Source organism: Parus major, chromosome 3 (assembly GCF_001522545.3).
Source record: "Parus major isolate Abel chromosome 3, Parus_major1.1, whole genome shotgun sequence".
NCBI lineage: Eukaryota > Metazoa > Chordata > Aves > Passeriformes > Paridae > Parus > Parus major.
In genome coordinates, this window is record NC_031770.1 from 64,847,203 (window position 1) to 64,862,958 (window position 15,756).

The 15,756-nt window shown below is 42.5% G+C and overlaps 1 protein-coding gene and 1 long non-coding RNA gene across 2 annotated transcripts in view; one reads left to right on the forward strand and one right to left on the reverse strand.

Moving 5' to 3' along the window:
* Positions 1-5,879: 5,879 nt before the first annotated feature.
* Positions 5,880-15,756, reverse strand: part of DCBLD1 (discoidin, CUB and LCCL domain containing 1) — a 46,613-nt gene continuing 36,736 nt past the window's right edge. The window contains exons 10-15 of the mRNA XM_015623355.2: positions 15,276-15,423; positions 15,079-15,195; positions 13,502-13,592; positions 12,431-12,480; positions 10,790-10,909; positions 5,880-8,300 (exon numbers count right to left, since the gene is read on the reverse strand). Coding sequence (XP_015478841.1) covers positions 7,783-8,300; positions 10,790-10,909; positions 12,431-12,480; positions 13,502-13,592; positions 15,079-15,195; positions 15,276-15,423 — 1,044 coding nt within the window. The 3' untranslated portion in view covers positions 5,880-7,782. The remainder of the gene's footprint in view (positions 8,301-10,789; positions 10,910-12,430; positions 12,481-13,501; positions 13,593-15,078; positions 15,196-15,275; positions 15,424-15,756) is intronic.
* LOC107202534 lies at positions 10,924-15,416 on the forward strand. Its single transcript, XR_004496430.1, has 2 exons — positions 10,924-11,428; positions 15,332-15,416. It is a non-coding gene; the product is annotated as an uncharacterized LOC107202534 (long non-coding RNA).

The window sequence follows — 15,756 nt, forward strand, 5'->3', positions numbered from 1 at the left end:
ACATCTCACTAAGTTAATGGGGTTGGGATTTAGTGGTCTGGGTAAGTAGGCAAGTGTACTTGGGGCCGTGTCAGTTTTATGCAGTTTTCCATGTCCAAATTTGTTTATTACTTAGTAATTGCAATTTGTGACCAGAATCTTTTTCCTGCAAAGTATCTGCATTTCTATGTGGTGCCAACAGGGGGCAGCAGCTTCCTTCCAATATTCAGCATTAACGTACCTTTGAGAAACGGAATCTATTGTTTCATGGGTTGGGGTTTTTTTGTGGTTTAGTTGGTTGGTTGTGGTTTTTAATTAAAAAAAATAGAAAAACTTCATTCATTAGAACTATTTCTAGAAACATGTAATCTTAAAATAATTGACATCCAGACTAATTGACATCCTGTAGCAAGTAGTTTGCAGATGGCACATATTACAGTTAAAAATTGTCCTCTTTATATATCAGTGAAGCATATGTCCAAACACATATAAACACAGACATACATAATTACATACAGATCTGCACTCATGTCTTGCTAAAAACCACTTGATTATCCCCATCAATTACTTTAAAAAATGAGTGCTCTGCTTTCTTACAAGCTCAGAGACAAGCAGTGAGATGTTTTATCTCTTGTTTGTGGATGGGTTAAGGCTTTCCAAAAGAAGGGACAGAATGCACTGATAAAATGTGAAGTGAGATGGCCAGGTAGGTTCATAAATACTCCTGCCTGTGCTTCACTGGTGCCCTTCAACCATGATACAGAACCAGCCTTGTCACATTCCTGGAATCTTTGCTGGAACAGAGACTGCCCATGGTCATGTCAGATGCGAAGAAGTGGGGAAAAAAAGATATGTTTTGCTCTAGTCCAGGTTCAGACAGAAGCCTCTTGGTTGGAGAAAGAGGAAGGTCAGTTCATGTTGACTCACCTTTGTCTTTTCTCTCCTGGTGCTCCTTTCCAGAGACCACCAAATGATAGTCCAGTCCACAAACCTTGTTTGTTGTCATTAACCAGGTGATCAATAGAGCTGTCAGCAGAGACATATTTATGTCCTTGGTGCTGGTCCTTGTACAGTGATGTGGTTGTATTATAAAAAGGAGAAGAAGGACCATGACTTCATATGTTAAAAAGTTACCTATATACATGAATACTTACCTTAAAGGAGTATGAATGCCAACTGCAAGGTCTTTATAAGATAGTAGTAAACTTATTGCAGCATTGTTATCAAAAGTCTTGCTTTGTGTTGTGGCATGTCAGAAAAGGCTTGTGTGGCCTTTTATGATGAGATGCTGAAAGCGCTTGATGCATGAACCATCCACAACCTTTCCACATCCATGTATGACACTGGCATTTCCATATAACAGGCATGCTTTATCCAGGTCACCTTATTCAAATTTTATAAAACTGTCTGTCAGAACAGATGGTGTCACTTAAGGATAAAAAGCTTAGCCATAGATGTGAAGAAAAGCTGCCTCTTCAAGTGAGGTCTGCTAGCTCGTCTTAGTCTTTATCGCCCCTGTCTTTCTTTCCCTCCTCAACAGAGGACTTTTCACAGGTTTGCGGCTGGTGTTTTCAGAGGCCTTTGCATTTTTTGGATAGGTTTGATTTGTTGCTACAGCTCTGGACAGGTGGCAGCATATCTGTCTATCTCAGTTCGCCCATCTGTGAAATGGTGTTTGCCCGGGCCAGAGAAATTAGGATGCACGAAACACATTTGTAAAGACTGATTTCTAGTATATGCTCAGGGGGTTAAATTGTTCAGACCAGGGGTGGGGTGGTGGGTAATACTGGTGTCTTTCTGGGTCTTTTCTCCTCTTGTTTTATGGCAAGCATCCCCATCTTCTCTGCTATCTGCCACTCCTCACGGAGGAGGACTTCTGATAAGCTCCCTGTCACAGCTCAGGCATCACCCATTGCTGTATGTTTCTATATTGTTTGTTTTAAATTGGTCTTGGTGTTTCTTTTAAGCCTAGGATTTTGGCTCCCTCCCTACCTTTTTGCCTGCCTTCTAGCAGGCAACATACATGTGTTTTTAAAGTCTATTATTGTCTGTTGTCATCTGATTTGGCTGAGAGAATGTTACAAGCTTTGAATAATTTATGTTTGTAAGTTTTCTCATTCTTTTTGGTAGCTCAGATTTAGTAGGAGGAAATGCTGGGTATTCAGGGTACTGTTACTCTTTGGGTTAGCTAATAATGCAGATTATTAATACATTAAGGGAGCTTTTCCAGTAAAGTCTGTTAAAAATTTTGTGTCTAGTCAAAATTATGGATTCTTGAGATCTGTTCAGGGTGACTATTGAGGGCACAAATGCCTTAGTAACACTGCTCTGTCATGTTTGTTGACTTTTAGTTTTTACTGTGGTAAAAAATTATGTTGTGTTTTAACTTGATTAAGTTGTCTCCTTCCTGGATTTCTCTTTTTTATACTTGTGACTGTATAAAAATAAACAGGATGATAATCTTGGATGTCACATGGCAGAGCAGTAGCTGTGTTGTGAGTGTCTAAGTAATGAATTAACTCAGCCCAGGACAAGAGGTTACTGAATAACCTTTGCCTACTGTAGATGGCAAAGGTTTTTTAGGACTTACAGCCTCTTAATGTGAGGCGAAGCCTAAACAAATTGGTGACGTTTGAATGAGAAAGTCTCCAAATTCTCATGTCCAGACTATACAATGAGATAGCACAGAAAGTCAGATGTGAGGCATCCTCTTTATCACGGGTAGCATGAATTTTCCTCAACTAAGGATGTCTTCCCTCTTGTCTTTATCTAGTTTAGAAATACTTTATCTGACTCCTTGTCGCGTGTCCTTAATGGATTGTAGGACTGTACTGGGGGGAGGAAGGGGGCTTCAAAAAAAGGAAGCCCTCAGGAGAGATTTCTATTTTAAGTTTGAAACTGATAGTGCAGAAATGGCACCTTCCTTTTAGATAAGTATGTTCTGTGAAACTCTCTTCAATAATTCTTAGGCATTGCAATGGTAGTCCTGTTAACCCCACAGAGCTATGGCAGGGTAATTTTCTGTGCAGGTATCAACAACACTGATGAGCTTCAAACGAAATGGCAAATTCTGCTTTCACGCTGTATTAATCACAGTGGAGGCTGGAGGTCAGAATAAACTTACATCATAGCTGATATTGGAAAGAAAATGGCAGTACACAATTTTTATTATGGAAAATAATAAGGAAAAAGGAATGCAACAACATAACCTTGTCATTCCTTTTCGGTCTGGCCTGATTACAGGCTGGGGAGCCTTTAAGAGGCCCACTTGCTGAGCAAAGCTAACCTGATTTTGGAGAGGGGGTGGAGAAGAATACAGATGTATTTCTGCAAGGTTACTTTTCAGTGGACATCTGATCCTGCAGGACTGCTGTGAGACCACAGGCTCCCATCTTAGAACTCTCTTCATTTTTTCACTTTTTGTTGTAATGATAGTGTTCTACCAAACAGGCAAGCACCGTTATGTATCTGCTCCTGTAATGGGACCTATAGCCTGATATTCCCATCCTGTGTAGAGAATATTTTGTACTTCAGACAGGGTTCCACTAAAACCTGCCCATGGAGTGAAGGACTGCCAGTTCTCTGGCAGCCAGTGGGAAAAATCTGAAGGAAGCCTGTATTAAAAACTTAATCCTCCCAGGTTTTAGCCATGCCAACAGTGCAGACCAGCCATGGGATTCACAAGCTGCTTCTACTGATGGGAATCCAACCTCCTGTGTTTTTTCAAAATAAGGAGACAGGGATCTGTCATTACACACAGGTGCTAGAGGCACTGCTGTGTCTGCTGCCATTTTAGCTCCATGCTCACAAGGCTTCTCAGATGCCTGGGGTGCAGATCGGCCTCAGGGCTTTCCCTGCCTGCCCCATCTCTGCAGGCTGCTGTAATGAGTGGGCTACTGAGCTGGTTGAACCCATCCTGTGGATGGTGAGGGAGGTCTGGAGAGGGAGGTGAGGCCAGGCTGTTGAGCCAAAGATCATAAAAAGAGAGCAGGTAATGTTCTAACCAGGGCATACTCTGAGCCAGGAAATCCAAATTCCAGTCTAGGGCTACTTTTAATCTATTGCCTGTTGGAAGTAAACATCATGGTAAGTGCTAAGGTAAGGTTTACTATCTGATGTTTAGCAACTAAAAGAAATAGAAAAATACTCTTTAGGATTACACTTGATAGAAAAAATACTTTTGTATGCATTAGAAAGGTACTTGATAGAAGAAATAAGAATTTGTGATCTATTTGCCAGTCTAAGGAGGTCAGGGCAGATAAAATTTGTGGTTTTGCTGTGGTATTTTTGGAACCTTTGTTGTAGATGGGGGCTTTTTGTAATTTTTTTGTATTTTAAATATAATGCACCAGCTGGAAATGCATGCTGTCATTTTTTGGTTTGAGCTGTAGGTAGCTGACACCATTTTTAGTTTTACACTTTCCTACCTCAAGAGCCATCTCCTTCAGTTCCCTCGGTCAGACGTGCAGTTACAGAGCTGTCCCTGTTCCCAGCAAAGTCAGTGACTTGCTGTCAATAGTCAATGGGACAGGCAGGTCCTAAGTGCCAGGAGCAGTTAATATTTAACCTTTTTGTGGACTCTGACTTGGCTTTACTGTTCCAACCCACTGGGAGTGGCTGCTTGGGGAAGAAGTTTGGTACCAAAACACCACTGAAAGTCTCCATTGACCAGAGGATCAGATCAGACCCTGCTCTCATACAATCTCTAGAGATGCTGGAGAGAGATCCAGAGCTAACAGGCCTTCTGAATGTGGTAATATCCCAAAATGGTGCATACTCTAACCTTCACTGTGGGACAAAGGTTTTTAAATCTATGTTTTATAAGGCTGTCTGCTTGTGTTCTATCTGCATCTGGCTTTGGACAGGCTGATGTAGACAAGCTGGAGTTTGATGTAACAGTATGTAAAAAACCATTCAGAGGATGGATGGATGGATGGATGGGCACTGGCACTGGTAAGATTCAGGAAATCCTCTTTCATTCCTACACAGAGCTTTGTATCTCTACCACATTAGGATACAGAGACGTAGAGTAGGAAGTTCCCTTGTGTATCTGCTGCTAGGGTTGCTAAAAATTTCCTAGGCCAAGGTGGAGAGGCCTGAGGCTCTTAGTGTAAACCAGGCTCAGCAGTCACTCAGATGTGAAACATGAAGCACCCTGGCAGTGACCAGGAGATGTGCTGCCTCTGTCCCTGTCAGCACTAAGCTGCTGTGAAGGGAGGCTGAAGGTGTTTGGGGATCTATTTTAAGCCACCTTTGCAGGTTTGTTGGGTTTCTTTTGAGGGGGGTAAGGATGAAGGCAAGGTGCAAATTGAGATCAAACTTTCCATTAGGCTAAATCAGCTGTGTTAAGATGGATTTGAGTGACAGCAGAAATGGACAGATGTTGCCAAGGAGCTTTTGACACTTGCTGCAGATGTGCCTAGCATGTGGCAGAAATATGCAAAAAGTTCACTGTAATACAAGTACTGTCATCTGCTGCCTGGTCCCCTTGCATTGCTGTGTTACTTAGCTGCCTCATTAGGTGGGGAGTAGGCCTAATTACTGACTTGTTTGTCAAGTGACAAGTCAGGCTAATTAGTTGTGTGGGCAGAGGATTGGTTTCAAGCTCATCAGGAGGGCATCCTCATCCTTTCCTCAATCATATGCACCAGCAGTGGGGTTTGGCACAGGAGTTTGTTTGTGGGCTCTTCTCTAGAGCTTATGGACAGAAAATCTGGGCTAAATGGGGCACTGAGAGAATCTTTTTTTAGCCTGTCACACTGGGGCCGTGAATTGCAGCAGCGCAACTGGCACTTTTGCAGGGCGTAAGGAACACTTCCTTCTCACCCTGCAGGGTATGTGGCGGGAGTGGGCGTGCAGCGATGATCGAGTCACCGAGTGAAGTGGCAGGGCTGTGTGGCTGATTTACAAATACCAGTGTTCTTTATTTACACAGACATGTAAACAACAGAAGGTAAACAACACCGCCCAGCTCGGTCTAACAAACAGGCTGCTGCTGTTTCACTTCGGGACCTGAGGTGTTTTAGACATTTCACAGAAACTGTATTGACAGCAAACACAGGAAGGCTACGAGGTTACCTTGACTCTTTCTTCTTTGCATGGGAATCGCATGCACGGTGCGGCAGCGCGGGGGAATGCCACCACCTGAGGCCGCAAAACAAGGGTATGCAAAGAACCCACTCAGAGCTTGCCTTAAGTTCAGGTCTGGCTGGAGTCAGCAGTATTTGTGAGCAGTACCACTGCAACCACTCTGTCCTCTGAGAGCACTTTCCACCCAGAGATCTGAAAGCACTCTGCAAACAGACTGATCAATCTTCGTGGCATCCTTTGCAAATCATCCCGTTTATGTACAAGGAAATAAAGCGAGGGCCTTCACAGAGCGACTTTCCCAGAGCTCAGGTTTCACTGGTCTCGCTTCCCAACCTTGTGCCTTAAGTATAGCACCATTCTTTCTTCACAGAAGTGTATAGCTTCTTGACATTTTAGGACAAGCTTTTGAATTCAAAGAAATGCCCCAAACACTGGAGGTAGGAGGGCAGTGGACGGTCCCAGTCATGACCAGAAGCTGTTCTGCTCCAAAAGCTGCCCCTGCTGAAAGAGGAGCCAGCTACTGTGCGACACATTGCACCCAACCCCAGGCTTTTTCAAGTTTGTCTGAAAACGGAACTAAGGGAAACATTAGCTGCAAAAGAAAAACTATTTGAAAACAACAGTGCTGATCTTGCTGGTCTTGCAGATTTAACTGCAACAGTAACCCATACACACACTGTGTTTTAGGTAGCTGAAATACTTCTAGCAGAAACGTTACATTAAATTTGTAAGACAGAAAAATACCTAGTGGAGAAATGAAGAGTTCGGGAAGTTTGCTGCTTTGTGCCAAGGAACAAATTTCCTTATAGTTTAGCAGCAAAAGAATGAACGTGGGCTTGAACAGCATTGAATTATCAGCTGTAAATTCACATTTTGGTTACAGACACACTTCCTAAATAAAAAAAAAAATTAAAATAACTTCCCCCAGATTAACTGGTATCGGATATGTTGTTTTGTTTGTTTTTCTGGTTTAGGTTTGCTGGGTTTTTTTTTTTTCCTGTTGTGGAGTGAAAACCATGGCTTGAACCCAAAACCAGTTTCAGCCTTTATACCTGTTTTCTAACATGAATTGCAAGTTTCATGGGCTCAGCTTGTACGCTAGATCAAATTCAAGCATGTGAGAATTGCTGCTAAAAAAGCAGCTGGGAAGTTGTGTTTGAGCACAGCATTTAAATACTCAGCTGCCTTTGCTCATGCACATTATGCAGCAAGTAGTTTAACTTCTATCCTCCCAGTCAGAATTACAGCCTTATCTTCAGTTATCATAGGAAAGGAGATGAATCAACACAACTGTAAGATACACCATTTACAGCTGCCAGCACAGCAGCAGGTAAGATAAAGACAGAAAAAGAGGACTGTTTTTCTTAAATAGGCATTCCTGCAATCCTTTCAAACCCCCAGGTGAAAAGGAAACCTAAGAAATTCTCCTTAAATAAAAGCTATGTACAAATTGCACACATTGCAAATGGAGCACTGAGATCAGTTACAGAAAATAAGATGTACAGTCTTCACTGATAACATCTCTCTTGCTATAAACAGTGATAAACAGCATATGCTTTCTTCAGATGTCAGAACCCAGCAAGACAGCAATATTATGTACACAGGGCTTGTTTGCCTTCTGCCTCCCACAGCAGAGTCCCTCCAAACTCTGTTTTCACTTCAGAAAGCTGTGCAGTGACGTTCCTGCGCACCGTGCCGCTCCTGCTCGGCAAATCACAAGAGAGCTGTCATTGCTGTCTGGCTTATGGGCTTTAGGCAGTCCCTGGGCGTGGAGTAACCCTCGCCCCCAAGAGCAGTTTGCTGGGGCTTCTGGTAGTCTGTGCTGTAGCTCACCGAGGTCAGAACACCATTAACTTTGGGTTTGTCGTAGTTTATGACACTCTGGGGTGTCTGATAGTCTCCGTTCCTGGTGTCGGTTTTACATGAACTGGAGAAGCTGCCAGCAGTAAGGGAATGTATCTGAGAGGAGGCGACGGGAACGTTGTAGCCATTCTCAGAGGGGAAATTACTTTCTCTTGCTATGTGCCGCTCTATGATGGGGGTGGCGTACTCGGGCTCTTGGCTGGTCAGGGGCAGAGCATATTCATGCCTGTTAGCTCTGTGAGGGCAGTGATAGTGATTTTCGAACTCAGAACTCCCCCTTCTTCCCTCCTCTTTGGTGTCCATGGGGCGAAAAGTAGATCCTTTACGTGTTACCGTCCCAGTCCCAATCATGAGAGGCTGCTGATAATCTAAAAGAAAGCATGAAATAAGGCATAGATTGGTTATCTTATATATATATATATATTACTTCAGCATAGATAGGTATTTTAGGTTGAAAAACTACACTGTTATTTTATGAAATGCGTGGTTATTTGGGACGTGAGGAAACCTTTCCCCAACACCAATCCTTCAACTTCCTTCAGCCAGCAAGAGTTGCACAACATGGCAGAAACTCTTCCACAGAGAAGCTCCAATCTGCCACCTTTTTTCCTACTCCCTCCCTCCCTTTCCCTACCTACCCTCTCCCAAATCAACTAACATTTCTGGAGTATACTTGAAATCCCTAAAAAAAAGAGTGAGATCAACAAAATATTAGCAACAAACTGGACAAAGGACACTTCAGGAAGATCCACAAGCCAGAAGTTCTCCAAAATGAGTGTTCCACTTTCGGAATAATTAAAATGCCCAGAGGATTCTTAACGAGCCGGCTTTATTTAAAAGGCATCTCACAGTAGCTGACTGACAAGAAGGATGAAGTTAGGCAAAACGGCAGCCAAGAGAGTCAATGGAAGTGTGAAATGTGCTAAGCCAGCTCAGCACGGCTGCAGGCATGCCAGGGGGGATGAGCTTGGGGGGAGAAGCAGGAATGGTGCTGCCAGAGGAACTGGGCAGTCACCCAGTCAAGGGGGATGGCAGGGATAGAGCTGGCCTAGGGCAAACGGCCTGAGCAGGAGCAGGGAGTGGGATGGAGGAAACAGAGCCTCAAGAAGTGCATGTTTGCACCTCTAGTTAAGGTAGGTGCCAGGCTGTCGTGTGAGGAGATCTGAACGAGAAGGTTTTCTGAAAAATCCAGTAATACTATTATGAGAAAAGTGAACGTTCTAACTTTCTCGCTTTGGCGCTGGTGACAATCTCTTACAGATACATACAGTGGCCTGAACAGCTCTAGTAAATGACACTGCTAAAGTATCGTGTTTTCATGCAGGCGTGAAGAAGTTAGCTCGGTTTCTGTTCTGGCATCGCGGTTCATCTGACATGAGCGTCGAATTCGATCCCATATGTCCTGTGAATCTTTTTGGCAGTTTCTGGCTGTGTCCCAAACTTCAGCATGTAGGGTGAAGGTGTTATGATATTTCACTAAGTAAGTAGTGCAGCTCTCCCCAGCATCGCTGCCACCATCCCCAGAAATCTCTCTCACATAGGATGGAGCATCTCGACTTCCTCCTGGCTGCCTTTGGGAACCAGCAGGCAGCTGGGGGTCCCAAGTGAGGGAATTTCATATAGCATGATAACCTATATGCAGATCATGAGCTCCCTACCGTTAAACTATTAAATGACACACTTCTAGGTTGCATTCACGTTCTTATTTCATGTTTTTTATTTTTAAGGAGACTGCAGGTGAAATGCTAAGGCTGGGAATATGCCTGAGCCAGGCTGAGAGTTCAGACTTCCCAACAACACAGCAGGAGGGGATGGTGGAGAGAGCAAAGACTGCTCAGATGTGGCCAGGGAACCAAATAACCATATTTTGTGAGGAACCTTTATTCATTCTTTTTCCTTAAAACTGCTTTATAGGTCTCTGCATATTTATATTGGAAGTTTCTATAAAGGATTGAAACTGTCTTTGAAAGATATTGAGAGCAACACCATATGGAATTACAGTAACCATTCATTTGTTTTATAAATGTATTTCTCTGCCAAACACAATGAAGAAATTCTAAGGAATTTCTAAGGTCTAGGGGCTGAAAACAGCAAACTAATCTTTCTTCAAGAGTGCTGATCACTGATCCCATGAAATGGCTGGTCTCACTGGCCTTACCAGACAGACTAGACTAGGCGGGGATAAGATGTGCTAAGAGGATGAATTAAAAAAATCATCCCTTTGGGATGCAAATAGTACTGATGCTCTTTCATTGGGATTTGTTCTATCCAAACAGTGACCTGGAGCCAAGGTAGCACAGAGAGAAGTGCTGTGGTTGGCTTTCTTCTCTCTCATCCACCTGCCTCCTCTTTGGGAGGCCTCATCTCCCAGATAGTTCAGGAAAGCTGCACAGGGATCTCAGCACAATAGATCTTACAGTCAGGCATGAAATCCTACCACAAACCAACTAAGTAACTTTCCTATTTGATCAGCAGCAAGGGGCTGATCATATTTCCATTTCCAGAGACACTTGTGTTTGAATAGAAGCACAAGCATTAGTCAGCGAAGGGAACCAATCCTATCCTAGGCACATTCTTACACTTCATCCACGCCTGAGTGTCTTCCATCATTACCTTCAGCTGTAACTATTTCAGAGTCAGGAAATTTTTCCAACAACTCCAAGAAAACAAAAATCCAAAACAGTGAGTCTTTCTTCTCCTAATATATTAAGCTGCTTCACTATATGTTTGGGATGACCATGAATAAATCTGGACCTCAGCTTACATAAGAGCTGAACGTTGCTGGGCCATCCCTCTCCCTGCTACTGGCTCTGCACACAGAGAAAAAGGGATCCATCTAGGGGGGAGCAGCTGTTACCTGCCATGTCACTGGTGACCAGATCCAGCTTTTGTGGTGTCTCCTTCTCGTTGTTATAGCTGATGGTAAATTCAGTTGACTGATGTCTGGTAAAGGGCTGCTTGATTTGTTTCCAACAACCTATGAAAAAGAAGTAAAAATAGAAGGTTTATCAGCAAGCTAAATGCTTAGAATCAGAAGACTTACCAAAAAGTTTAATTTTTGGTATATTCATTGCTCTCAATATATTGAAATAGTTAAAAAACATGACTAAAATGGGCTGTTTGTTTAAAAAAAGCCCCCTAAATATGGAGGGTGAAGGAAGAAGTGAATCATCAACTGGGATTTCCAAGTTTATATAAGATTTTTTGGCAAGAAGGGCTCAAACTCTGTAGGTGCCTACAGTGATGCCTTAACAAAGTATATTGATAAAATACCAGCTTTAAGTCAGTTAAGTTTTGGCATTGAATATGTGGCAAAAATAATGCTTATAATTTCTCCTTTTTTCAGTAGATTAGGGTGGCTTCCATTTCATTGGTATCTGAGCACCTGCACTCATCCATTAGCTTGTTCTCACAACATCCTTGTAAGACAGAAAAGAAAAAAAAATCCACAGTGTCAAGGACTTGCTGGAGCCTGCACCAGGAGGTCTGTGGAGAGGTGAGTTTGACTCACAGCTTCCTAAGCCCCAAGCCTGGTTCACAAGGGCTTAGGAGCTTGAATAATGAAGCAGACATACAACAAATGAACTGACTGGGTAAGAGGCTATCTTCAATTTCTTGGGATTTGTCCTCATTAGCAAGTGAGAAAGGATTATGATGTGACCTTGAAAAATCATATTAGCAAATATGATGTTAAGTACAAATTAATTTTCTAATGAGGGCGAGCTGCAGTGGGTAACAGCGTTCCTTTCACTGACGTCAGCACCTGCTGAGGGATGAAATTTTGGAGCTGAGCAAGAGACTTGTCAAGAGACATATGAAGTGCTTAGTGGTTTGGTTTTTTTATGGAAAACAGAGTTTCAGAAGCATATTCCTTCACAGAACTGTCTGGCCAAGAAAAACACCCCAGCTACCAAGCTGACAGGAACCCCACTCTAGGAAATGTTATTGAGCAAGACAAAGAAAATATTTTATTGGGGTTTTGCAGTCATCTCCTAAAGCAGTGTGCTTAGGCCAATCCCTCATTCAATACAGTTCACTGTTGTTAGGCTTTATAAACACAGTTTCAACCAGGGAGGGCAGTGAGAAGAAAATATTAAAGCTGTAAAAAATTATTATCCCTTGTTCTCTTAGAGAAAGGCAATCCCCTCTGCTGTGGGGAAAAGAAAACGAGCAATTTTCTGCAAAATAGGTATTTTGGAAGTGGGAAGGAAAAGGAGGGCACCTGGGAGCACTCTTACATGCTAACTTATGCACTCTGTATAATAGATCTTTTGTTAATTGCCTTTCTGTCATAGAAACTAAATTATATTGTTTCTCAGGGCACTGTGCTAGGATGACACAAGTGGGATTATCATTTGCTGTTTCCCTGGTATGAAGAGGTGAATTTGAATGAGGAAATGTGGATTCTATTTCACAAGCATTAAATACTTAGTTGCATATACTCCTTCCTACTGGCCCAGGGGACAGGACAGGACAAAGTGCCTGATTCTCCACTAACCTGATTTCTGAGTACTGGATAATCCATAGGAAAGTCCTTTGGCTTCTCGCCTGCGAGGAGAGGAAAGGATTTATGAACATCAGTGCTTACAGCATTTCAGCTTCATGCCTTAGCTCCAGCAGAGCCATTTTACTTAGTGGCTGAGGACAAGACTTCACTTCAAATTCCTGGAGGTTGCTGTTGACCAGAACATCAGGCATGCAAACCAGCACTTCGACATTTTCTTTTCCTCCATCCATGTGCAGGTTGTGAATGCTGGTGGTTCACATTTCTGGGGCTGGCACTCATCAGTTTGATGTGTCTATGCCTACATGTGTCACTCCAGGCTATGTTTGGGTCTGCTCTTCTCAATTCTTTGGCTATTTTATGGATTTACTGGGAATCCCGGGCAGAGCTGAGTATCACTGGTGATGAAGCAGCATCACCAGAGCATTGCTTACACTTCCAAATCCCCATCTGCTGACAGAAGAATTTCCTGGTTCAACATGAAAGTGCAGATTCATAGGAATGGACATCTAGCAGGAAGCACAGTTAGCAGCGCTTCTTCCAGTCTTTTGAGCTAAAATAGCTTACTTTTAGCTGCTTACATCAGTGTATATGTGTGACTCCAGAGCTGAGCTCTGCTTTCAGCCTGCTAGGTTAAGTGCTCTGACTTAAGGGACTGGGAAGCAGAAACACAACAGGAGGGAAATTAAAGAAAATTATCCAGATAGATAGCTCAAATCTTCCCTTCACTGAATTTTTACTTGGCTTTGGTGTGGAAAGTATCCTGTTTTTGATTGCTTTACACCTCAGTGCTTGTGAGTACATGTAGGGTGAAGAGAACAGCTGGTTATGCACAGTTCTGACCTGCTTTACCTTCATTTTTCTCTGACTAGGGGAGGCATGCAGTAAGAAATATAATTTACAAATACAATTTACAAAGACAGGTTAAAGACTACTTAAAAGAAATACGGAAAAACAGGATCAATTCCCAGCTCCCTGGTAAGGAGGCTCTGGAAAGAAGGCACAGAGTTGGACATGCTAGCTAGGTACCCACAAATGCCTCCTTTGACAAAAACAGTATCTTACTTGCGTAGGGCTGCGCAGATACAAATTCCAGAGAACAAAAACAGAAACAGCACGATGAGGATGGGGACAATTATAGCTGTAAGCTTTAAACCTGCATGAGAAAAAAAGAAGGGATAAAAGTTTAAAAGGTACTCTAAAGCTGGTAATTTTTACTATAACAAAAGGTAGATAATGTTGCAGGAATGCTTCTTGAAGAAAGCATGAAAATGTACTTTATATTACATTTATTTATTTTTTAAATGTTATAAAACAAAAAGACCATTCCTCAGCCATGGTTGGATGCCATGTACCTGTGTGGAACAATGTTGAAACAGAATAATTGAAGGTCCTTTCTCAAGGGTTACACTTGACTTGGCATCTATATGCATCATTACAAAGAGCAGTTCTTTCTTATTACACACTAGATGACTTTTAAAAAGCCACTCATACACACTGTTTGCAGTTGCTTATAAATCTGCCAGAGGAGACTGCAGTTTTACATGCCAAGTATCTCATGGCTCGTGCTGAACTGGCTGAAACATTTCAGTCAAAATAGTTCAAAAATTTCCATGAGGGAACCTAGGGAAAAACCTGTTTAGCCACTCTTAAATTCTAACATGCTTTAGAGCAGGGATTTGAAAATTAGCAGTGGGCTAGCTCTTGTGTCAGGAGTGTGCCATTCCATTTCTACAGACACTTGCCAGCTGTGAGAATAAGGCAGTATAAGTGTCCACAGGACATTTACAGTTTAGCAGATGAAATCTCAGTAGATTTCATTTTCAGTGAACATGGATATGGTTTACTCATACTGCTGCACAGATGAACTGAGCTTTTTTCCTCTTGGCAAGCAGTTTCAGAATTTTGTTTTTTCTTCCATGGATTGCTTCTTACAACCAGTTTTTTCACAGAGGCATTTCTACAACTATCAGCTACCTAGTGGGTACTAGCATTTGTGGGTCTGGCAATTCCTGCCTGGCTATGAGCCCACCAAACAGTCAGTATACCAAATTTTGTTTGCTTTTTAAAGTCTAAGAAGTTAGCTCCACAACATTAAAGGATGAAGACTGCAAAATCAGGGAGAATTACACAAACTGAGGTCGTCTGAGCCCCCATGAATGCAGGCATTATGGAATAGTGTTTAATTACACAATCAGGCACTACTCTATGCTGCTTTCAGCTGGGAACTCACTCTAGAAGGAGTCATGCTTGTGTGGAGAGATGATAACACTTTTGTGAGATGACTACTTCACATACTAAAAAATTCTAAAATACAGGATGAGAGTGAGGAAGAACTCTCCCAAAAATTGCTGCTGAGTGCTCACTGTATTCCCTTGAGCCACCCACCAAGCATGGCACATCAACCAGTATGACAGGGAAACCAAAGCCCAATGTTTAACACATCAAGGAAAATTAAGGCTTTCAATCTCTTTCTGTGCCTTAATACAAAAAGAACCTATTGCTCCTCCCTCTTCTCTCTGTCATTAATAAAGTCTGAAGGGAAAATAAAAGTTTTGATTTGTGAGAAAGTTTAAAGTTCACTCAGACTGGGCTGAAGGCACGATGCATCCTACAGAAAATGCAGCACTAGGTAGCATTACCCAAGTTAGTTTCTTCGGAGGGGATGGGCTCTGTAACAGTCCTGTCTTCTTTTCCAAGGGAGGTTTCTGTGCTCTGACTCGGTTTCTGCCACATTGAATGTGTGAACGAGCTGTTAGCTGCAAGAGAGAAGGGGGGGTCAGCGGCACTGGGGCAGCACAGTGGGCTTTAGGGGCACCATGCACTGCTTACCCCATACCTGGCATTATTCTACAGCCCATCAGCTCCAGCTTCAGTGCTATTCTTTGGTTCCAGGTCTGAGGGATAATCCGCACATAGCGAGCCACTATTGGAGGGATGAAGTTGTTGCGCACTACGTCACCGGAGTTGGAGTTGCCTTGGAATACCTGCAACAAAAAGTGCACATACTGTTTGCCCTGTTTTAAAAGTCTCTTTCTTCAAAGTGCTCCTGACATCAAATTTCAAAGATTTTCATCCTAAGACTAACACATTGATAACCTGGGATTCAGCTGCAAGACTTTAGGAATTGAGAGTTCTGGAATGAAATAATCTTTTTAGTTGTGCCAGATGATCACATTTTTCTGTTAGCTCGGTGGAGAAAGATTATCACCGTTTCAATACTGTGTAATTTCCAGCTAATGTATGCTGGTTTAATGCTATCATTTTTTATTTAAGAGCACTGCAGCACCCTTTCTTGGAAATATGAGGGTAGAAACATA